General features: G+C 44.1%; 1 protein-coding gene across 1 annotated transcript; it reads left to right on the top strand.

Moving 5' to 3' along the window:
* Nucleotides 1–7,129: 7,129 nt before the first annotated feature.
* On the top strand, nucleotides 7,130–9,225 carry IL22 (interleukin 22). Its single transcript, XM_075154070.1, has 5 exons — nucleotides 7,130–7,333; nucleotides 8,128–8,193; nucleotides 8,290–8,433; nucleotides 8,650–8,715; nucleotides 9,112–9,225. The coding sequence occupies exons 1-5, from the start codon at nucleotides 7,130–7,132 to the stop codon at nucleotides 9,223–9,225; spliced, it is 594 nt and encodes a 197-aa protein (XP_075010171.1).
* The last annotated feature ends 529 nt before the right edge of the window (nucleotides 9,226–9,754 follow it).

The following is a 9,754-nucleotide window of genomic DNA, read 5'->3' as shown; positions in this document are numbered from 1 at the left end:
GCTGGGTGAATCTCGCTGCTGGGGGTTCACAACTCTAAACCACCTGTAGAAGTAAATAAGCTGGATCTTCCTCACTGACCACTGCCAGCTGGGAAAAGGCCTTCCTTTACCCAGTTCCTTTACCTCTTCCTGCCAATAAAGTGTTCCCCCAGAAAGCCTGCAAAGAGGAGACTTGATTCCAGTCTGTTGCTTCTCAAAAGCCTTCATGTCTTGCCAGATAATAAGCCTGTTGCCTGTCTGTGAAGGATGGCGCTCGGTGGTCCTGCCGCGTCTTGTTAGGGTGGAGGACTGAGAACCGCACAAGATTCACCTGGAGGCTGGCAGTCCTTTGGGAAGGCGAGCAAGGCCTGATAGTGTTTTCAGCTTACACACCTTTTGTTGGATCAATTTATTCCATTCATGGGGCTGGAATAAAAGTCTAAGAGCAAAAGCACTCATTTGCTGGTACGAGCTTGCTCTTTGCAGGGGGAGTTTGGTGGTAACAGTCGTGGCAGCAAATCCTCCTTAGTGCAGACAGTTCTTCAGTGGATAGGAAAAGGACAACTGAAGCTTCTCACTCCCTACTTTCTTCAGAGGTCTTGTGTGTCTGTATATACGTGTGTGTGTGTATATATATATATATATATATATATAAAAAAAATAGCTTTTTGTGTGTATATATATTTTTATATATATATATATATAAAAAAAAAAATAGCTTTTTGTTCAAGGTGACTTTGTTTAATACTGTCATGTGCTGGGGTGTCTCCAAAGCACCTACTTCAAGACTTGAAGTACAGTAGGGATGGCTGACAGGATCCAGAAAGCCTGTGCTTCTGGATTTTTCCCCTCCTAGGACCCTTTCTGGTCGCTGGTTGGTGTGACACACACAACATACAGGCATCTGCAGATGCACCCTGGAGAGCTGGATGCCCAGCTCTCGCTCCAAGGTCTCTTGTGGGGCTGGGGAAAACCTGCCGAGGCTTGGTGCCCAGCGGCTGGAGTGGGTCCGTGAGTTCCCTGAACAATGCTCTCATGAGGAGCGCGCTCTTTGTGTTTCCAGTGGGAAGCTGGCTCCAGCCTGTTTATGTATTTTAGCTTACACGACATGTGGCTAAAAACAGATAACCCAGGAAAACAGCATCCTAATTGCTGCACTGTAGCTATTTTGTTTGGTCTCCCTTTGGGCCCATAAATCTCACATTCTTCACAATAGTCCCACTCCAACAGGAAACGTGCTGACTCGGGGGCTCTCCTGGGAGATGGGCCATAGCATAACCTCGGGCTGGGGCATGGGCTGTTGACTTCCTAGGGACGGATACTAACTAGAAGACTCCTGTTAAAAATACGGGAACTGCCACCTCCTTCTCTAGCAGCCCTGTTACCTAGAATAACAGCAGCCAGGGGCTCACCTTCAGAAGATAATGCTGAGCTCAGAGCCTCAGTGGAAGTGCTGGTCTATGGGCAGTGTCTGGGCACAAGTACTTCACCTTAAATAAAGTTGTTTCCCTTCAAAATGACTTTTTAACTACTCAAGATGGTGTGGATTTATTACATGATAAAACTGATGGTACTTGCTAAATCAAGGTGCATAATGCTGGGGCTATTTCTTAATCTGACTGTTTGCCACTGAATTTTGGATTATAAACGAGCTTGCAAAATTCTGTTCCCAGTTAGAGTGGTTTTCTTTAAGATACACTATGTCAGTAATTCCACTTTGCCATGTCACTGAGTCACTGCTGTGCAACCGCATCACATTAACAGGAAGCACACAAGTTTCAGTTCACCTGATCTGACTATTCGCAAGACATCGTTGGATATATGTAGGTCACTATATAAAGTGACAGAGCCCCATAATACATGCGTGATTTTACACTCTGAATTAAAAGCACTAGCCATCTGGTGGAGGGGTTAATAGTGGTGCCTTTGGTGGCATGAAGCTGCGTGCACTGAGATGGTCTGAGTTATCTTTTCTCCCGCCTGCGTGAGCTAAGTGATGGCTCCTGTCGGCAAGTCTTATTAAAACTTGTTTATGCTTTACTGATGTCGGCAGCAGTTGTCTGCAGAGGCGGGACCGCTGGACTAATGTCTATTGCACTTCCATTGACACTGGGGGTTTTTTGTCTGTTTTCATATTAATCACTGAATCTTCCTGGCACTGCAAGGAAAGTTACGACATCATGGTCCTGGAGTAGCAGTGGTAATGTCAGTAGTATCTGTATAATGTCTCTAGGTGGCTTTCTCTTGGAGCACCACATCAATATTTCTGAGGAGAGAATATAGTTATTTAAACCGAGGGTTTTTTTTTTGTCCCAGAATGTAATTTAAAATTGAGACCACAATGAACTATTAGTTCCCTTCCACTTAGATTTTTTATGATAAGAAATACCAATTTTATGAAGTTTATTATACAGCATCTTGCACTTAAGGGACCCAGAAATTATGTAACAGAACCAAGTGAAGGTCAGAAATAATTTGATGAAAAATCAGATATATCAGCAAAAGTGTTATTTTCAGAGGAAATGTGTTACTCACTGTGTAACAAAAGTGTTACTGTCAGGGGAGGTAGGTGAATCGCACATCCTCTGCAAAAAGTCTGAGTCAGCAGTGTCTGTACTGAGATCTGACATGAGTCTTTTCCAAAGTCACGTAACACTCCCAGGCTAAGCAATTTTAATAATAATACTTCTCCTTCCAAAAGATTCACAGTGTCTTACAAACCTATCATAAAAACAGCAAAAATATAACCGTCAAATGGTATATGTCCTGTCCCAATATCTGTGTTGATATAATTTCATCCACAGAAGATTAATCCCTTCTGCCATTCCTAATGATCACGCCCAGAAGACACTTGTCTCTGTGCTAGGATGTTTCCATCATGAATGGCTGAATTACAGAAAAGCTTGTTTTCAAGTTTTATAAAGAATCAACTTCCATTACTGATGTTTTCATTGCTGGGCAGAGTGCCGACTAAAATAAGGCTCCGCTGGAGCTTGAGCTGAAGCATGTTTTAAGTCTGCTTTAATCTTTTCAAGCTTGAAAGTCTAGGCAAAAGCAGAGAAGAACTGAGATAAAACACAATGAACTAGCTCACAAATGAGCTGGAGCAAAGTGAAGGGAAGGAGCGTGACCTGAAAGTTGAGGACGTCTCCAGATAGATTGCCTGTTCAGTTTTAGGCACTACGTGACCTGTGGTCCATTCGTACAGATGTTTGAGGAGAATTCCATTGCCGGGTGAAAGACCCAAGAGGACGATACACCGGCTCACTCTTCCACATGCCTACTCTTGACAACTTTTCTAGCCCAGTATCCAATCCTGAAGATGTTTCTAATAATACAATATAATCCTAGCTGACTGAAAATGTATTAAAGCTCAAGAAAATTCCTGCATGCCAGCGTGCTGGTGATGGCACACAACAGACGAACATCAAAGTACAGTATTGGTTATTCACCTGTGGCCTCATTCAAAGTAAGACGGAAGCGTCTGTGGCTTTTGAGGCAGATGTGATGTAGAGTTCCAGTCCTCCTCAAAAAATCCTCTGTCTTCAATATGGGTCAAGAAGTCATTGTCGAGAATATTCAACCACTACGGTTTCTTAATGAATTAGGGAAACTCCATGTAATTACACTTTAAAAGTTTATCGGTGAGGTCAGTGATAGGATAGACGTTTAAGTCTTGGGACGGCACTGGGGAGAAAATACGATTTGTGAACAATTTCAAGATTTTTTAAAGTTGATTATACATAAAAACAATGCAGAGGGTACTTTATAGAAGTTCAGAGCTCTTTGGTAGTTTTTAATTAAAATAAAAGCATAGCAAGTATGTTTTCTTGTAAGAATTTTGCATTTTAAACAGTGCTACTAGCTTCAAACATTAAAAATAACATTAAACCTTTAAACCTACAAAAAGTCATAAAATTAAAAAGGAAAATTACTTTTCCCCCTCCTCACTCTTCTCCCTCCCCCCTCCCCCCCCCGGAGCTTGGAGAGGTCTTTTGGGGGGGGTTGTTTTTGTTTATTTATTTGGTTTTTTCAGGTTTTTTTTTCCCCAAGAGAACATTGTTTTATAAATAAAAGCTTGGGACTGCCATGTATCATAAGACATCAGTAGTTCAAAGAGAAATTACTAAATTACCAGTTCCCATACCACTTGCTAGAATACTTGGTGATGTAGCAAAGAATTAGTGAGAAAGGTTGCTCTTTTAAGACGCATTCTTCAGATGCGGCTTTTCCACTTTATTCTTTCTCCCCAAAGCAAGACCCACCAGTGATGGCTTCATTCAGGGTACCACATTTTAAATTAAATGCAGCTTTCCTTCCACTGATCTCTTCTGCCAGCTCTACAGTTCAGAGCAGCCTGTTTGGCGAGGGGTGTCTAGGTAAGCAATTTCTCCAAGGTTCACCTTCAGGCTTGGCTCAAGTCTTATTTTTCAGCAGTTTATTGTATTTCCTCCTCAAACAAAAAGACAGAAAATTCTTCCTCAACTGCAACAGAAAACCTTTCTTCCCTTTCTGGACTTCAGCTGGGGACTGGAGTAAAATCCAGTGGTAGGACTATGCAGTTTTTTAGCCCCATCTTTCCATAGGATGTAATGCCGGACGCGTATCTCCCACCCAGGGTGTGGTGAGCTAGTTGGAAGAGGTGATAGCAGTGACTAGTCACATCCTTGTTCAATGCAATCTCATAACAGGAATATCAGACCCTGGGAACAGGAGGCATATCTCCACTTCCAAAGAAATTCTCTTGACATGTTACAGGGAATAACTGCAGCCACGACTGTGGCTATACCGTAACTCAGTGGTACATGCAGGACCAGCAGTCATCTGGTGGAAAGTGGTTGGGAAGAGGCCAGTGGACTGATGAGCAGGGGAACCATAGTCTGCTAAAATTAGTGTCCAGCAAGATTTTGAATGTTCTTTTTTGGGCTGGACCATACTCGCAGCAAGCTAGAGGGATGGAAGATAGGTTGTTATAACTCTCACAACTGCAGACAAAAGGTCAAATAATGTGAAGGCTTTAGGATGTTTAGGGAATCTGTAAATATGAATTAACAAACTTACAATTGCGATTTCAGCATTTCAGTGTCATACTAGAGGCAGGGAGGTAAACTAAACAGATGAAATCAAGCTTTTTTAAAGCGTCAGGGGGAGGACATTATGGCACAACCAAAAAGTAGTATGACTGAGAGAGGCGGCTAACAACATAGACGGGAGAAAGAGAGCCTTATCAAGTCTAACTTAAATAGGTATGTCCCAGTGTAGGGTTTCTAATACTGGAGAAGACAGGGAGAAGAGATCCTGTAATCACCGCATACAAGAGGGCAGAAGAAAGATTCAGCATCTAATTCCTCATCCCTCTGCCTGATGCTGTTTACATATCTGTCAGGAGGCGTGGGAAGCTTGGGACCAGGTGGGCTCAGTTTGAACAGATGCGAGTGGCACAGCACCTGCTTACCCAGGTCCATGGGATCGGAGCCACGAGAAGAGGTCAGGCAAAGCTGGATCTGTGTCTGACAAAAGTGACCAAAGGGATGGAGAGGTGGGATCCAGAAGGGCAAGAGGACAGGGGTCTGGACCAGGAGGGGGGCTGCGTTACTTCCGCAGGGAGGCTCTAAATGCCCATTCACAGGTTTTGTTCTGGGGTTGGGACTTGGGCTGGATGAGCTGGTGGAGAAGTGCGAGAAACCTCAGTTAGAAGCAGACTTTGGTTATCAGACTGTGTTTAACACCTGGAGAGGAGTTTGTGGGATTGCACTTCAGGGGAGGTCAATCCTTCAAAGCAGCCTCTCTGTCTGGATTTCTCCCAGTTTGGTCTTTAATGTCTGACTTTTGACTAAGTATAACTCAGCCTCCCATCTTTTCATTAACCTGCTCCCCTGCTGGGCCTATTAGCCTGGCAAATGAAAAATTTATGCAGAAGAGTTTATAAACATGTTCTTGAATAGCTTTGTGGTACATTTGGGATGTGAACTAGGTTGTTCACATGTCTTCACATCACTGAAGTCAGGATGCTGTTGGAGGCCAGGCATGGGAATGGGTGGGATACCCCGAGAGGGGCACAGAAAGGGACGTGGTGATGATGGCTCCAGGGTGAGGGGGTGCATCTTCAAGGGTACAGAGCTGTATAGCTGATGTGGCAGGTATCTGAGGGCAACTGAGGCAGGACTGAGGCATGGAGAGATGAATTCATGCCGTGGATGCATTTGGGGAGGCTAAAGCGTAAACCTGTGCAGCACTGCCTTTACGTTAGCAGAACAGGGTCAGGAACATGGAAATCACCTGGATGAGTAAGTGCATGACCACAGCTCTGGTCATTACCCCCAGTTACAGCCTGGAATATGGATAATTTTTTGGAAAGTGGGAATTTGGAGGAAAGTGGGAATTTGGAGATCAGGGATATGATAAATACAGAGTTGGTCCTACTCAGTTTCTGATCTCTCAGAAAGGATTGCACAGTGATGGGTAGATGGCTGGTGACTCCAGTGGGACACTGTGTGGGAAAGGGTATTTACAGGGTAGGAACTGTCAGTGGTCAGTGCTTTGGATCTGGTGCAGTCTCTGACCACTCGAGTATACCAGTCAGCACCAGTGGAGCACCAGTCTTTTACCACAGAAGATGAACAAAGTTAATGTAAGTTACATTATCTGCCATCAAATTGTGGATCCAATTAGTGTGTTACAATCAGGACAGAAGGCACAAACCCATAAACTTCTCAAATATTTTTATGCAAAAAGAATTCAGGACTCCTGCCCTGGTAAAAGCCTGTGCTTTACCCTGCATTAAAATTTGGTTTATTTTATAAGAAACTAAAGATTACAATGGCCTCGAAGTTGTATTTGTGGGTTTTGTAGTGGTTAGGTAATTCTCAGAAGAGGATATTGGAAAGTAAGAGACTTGCTGATGTCATTTTTAACTCACCACCAGCACCCAAAAAAAAAAAAGCTGAGAGACATGTTGGTGGCCCTATATAAGGTGCATCTTACCTCCTGCAGAGCACATCAAGAATCACAGCAAAGGTAAGGCTTGCAGCCTTCGTGCCTCTCTCACTTTGCCTTGCCCACTCTCCCTGATGCTAACTCTACTCTCTCTCATCAGTGCTGAGTGCTGTAGCTGCAACCTGCTGGGACAGACGACTTTGGACCGTGACCCATGGCCTCCCTACAGACCTTGACCAAGAGCTTCTCAGGATGGGTCATCTTCTGCTGCTGTTGCTGTCTCCCTCTTCTTCTCACCAGCCCTGTGCCTCTGAAAGGGGCAGGATTGGCTTCTACTGCCCATCATGCCTGCAGGCTGAGGCAGATCAACTTCCAGCAGCCGTACATCAGGAATCGCACCTACACCTTGGCTAAAATGGTACAGTAACCCACGTGTCCTTCATGGCGGGATCTGAGGACCTCCTCCTCTGCCAGTGCCCGGGCTTCTCGCCTTCGGCATTCCTCTCTCTTTCACATGCCTTTCTCCAGAAAAAACACGCATTTGCAGTAAGGCAGAGGTTGGGCATGTGGAGTGGGTCTGTTGCCCGCTGGTCGTGTAGCCAAGGGAAGCTGCTGCCTCTCCTCCTCCTGCTCCCCAAGGGAAAGGCAGCCCCTGGCACAGCACAGCTCCTTCTCTTGAGCGGCTGCTGCTAGAGTGGGACAATTATGAAACATGAGCTTAGATTTCTCTGTTTGCCCAGTCCATTTGGAGCTGGGCCTGCCCGTGACTCCAGCCATGGCCGGGCAACTCCTCAGATATCTTACAGTGCTCTTCTTGGGCAGGTTTCTTGGCTGCTCTTACCATGGGTGGGTCCCCCTCGTGTACGCCATCGAGTGCTGCAGCACCTCCTGGCAGCGCTGCGGGCTGCCGTGAGGTCGGCCACCTGCGGCATCTGGTTTAGTCATCATAACCACTATGTCATCTGACATTTAAGAGGGGGGCAGGAATTCAGACTTCTGCTTATTTATTTTCTAGTGATACTGACCTTGAATCTCACCCAATTAAGGGGAGAATCAGACACAATGTCCAACCTTATCTACCTGTAACAGGCTGTCTATGGTGTCCATTTCCTCATTTCACCTGCACTATTATTGATGAAAACCTTAGGGTTTATTATTAATTTTTAGGTAAGGTTCCCATCCCCACCTGACATTTCCTTTTTTCCCTCTCAGGCCAGGGTCTCGGACCAGGACACGGACAACAGGCTCATTGGGCAGCAGCTCTATCTTAACATCAAGGTAAGTCTTACACCAGGAGGCTGATCTTTGCATCCTTCTGCAGCACTTGTTGATCTCTTACCATGATTTAACGTGACCTCTTAATTGCATACATAGGAAAACAACCGCTGCTACATGATGAAGAGGATTGTCGAGATTGTAGTGAAAGATGTCCTCCTCACCGAGGCCAAGGACCAGTACCCATACGTTGAGGAGGTGGCACAGTTCTTGGCGTCCCTGACCTCGGAGCTGAGCAGATGTGTGAGTGGCGTTGGGTTTCTCTTCCTTCTCGTGACTCTTGTCACTGTTCCTGTATCTCGGAATGCTGCAAACAGTGGCAAAAGGCAGTGATATGAAAGGAAACCTCAGATCAAAAATGTCAAACTCAAGGTTGATAGAAAGGTGTGGGGGAAAAAAAAAAAAGCACATTGTTGCATACAGCTGCCAATGTTATGTCTGGATGTTTTCTTTTTTTAGAAATTCTCGGGACACAGAGAGCACATTGAAAAGAACCTGGAAGAAATGAAGAGCAAAATGAAACAGGTACATTTTTTCCCAATGTTTAAAAAGAGCAGTTCCAAACCACTGTCACTGAGTTGGATTAAGGCTGACCTAATTATGAAACAAACTCTGGAGATTATTTAGAAGGTGAAGCCTGCAGGGGCATTAAAGAGGGGATTAGTGATGTTTCCACTTCCAGCACTCTGCATGTGTTGTGGTAATTTAAAATTGTCCTTCAGAAATCAGGTTGCAGGTAACTGTGTATGCTAGACTGGATTTGAATGAGCTAGTTTATATCTTATATATGTATAATGACTCTAGCAGAACTACTTGAGAGAATAAGGAGAGTAAATTCTCGATTCAGTTTCTGTGACAAGCCTAATTTCAGTTTTGTGAGAAATAACGAGATGTTAAAACTTGCTTTCTGCTCTTTTCTAGTTGGGAGAGAATGGAAAGACTAAAGCCATTGGAGAACTGGATTTACTGTTTGACTACATAGAAAATGCCTGTACTGATGCCCCAAAGAAGGGAGGGAACAAGAAGAAAAACTGAAAGTATTTCAGATCAGGCTTGAGGAGATGTCTCCGAAAAACTCTTGCTATAATGCAAATTGATTAATTATTGCGGACTCCCCCCCTCCCTAGATGCGGTATATTTTTTTACCTGTGCCCAATATAGCAAACTAGGTGGGCACAGACAGGAAGAATATTGCTGCCGCCTTTGAAAATGAAAACTCCAGAACAGTGTTTGCAGTTCCATTTCAACACAGGGCATTAATTATTTTCAAAGGCATGCTCCTGTCCTCCTCATCTTCATTGGAATAAAGCAACTGCTTCTGTATTTTATAGGCTGAGATTTGACACCTGTGAATCAGCTTTGGTCAAGGTAGGCAGTGATACGTAGCCAGGATGTTTTGAGCCTTTTAGTTGGAAATCTCTCTTACATATGTTGCCCCCTTCTGACCTTTACCTGAAAAGTTGCTATTTCAGACTAATTCAGAAATTATTTTTGTCATTCATATTTAATGGTAACTTATTTTAAACTAATAATTATACAGTACTTTTATTTATATAGATTAATT

This window comes from Calonectris borealis, chromosome 1, assembly GCF_964195595.1.
Source record: "Calonectris borealis chromosome 1, bCalBor7.hap1.2, whole genome shotgun sequence".
Taxonomy (NCBI): Eukaryota; Metazoa; Chordata; class Aves; order Procellariiformes; family Procellariidae; genus Calonectris; species Calonectris borealis.
This window is presented reverse-complemented; position numbering and strand designations above follow the sequence as displayed.

Coding starts and splice junctions, on each gene's coding strand:
- IL22 (XM_075154070.1), top strand. CDS start 7,130: ATGGCCTCCCTACAGACCTTGACCAAGAGCTTCTCAGGATGGGTCATC. Junction 7,334..8,127: donor CCTACACCTTGGCTAAAATG/GTACAGTAACCC, acceptor TTTCCCTCTCAG/GCCAGGGTCTCGGACCAGGA. Junction 8,434..8,649: donor CCTCGGAGCTGAGCAGATGT/GTGAGTGGCGTT, acceptor TTCTTTTTTTAG/AAATTCTCGGGACACAGAGA.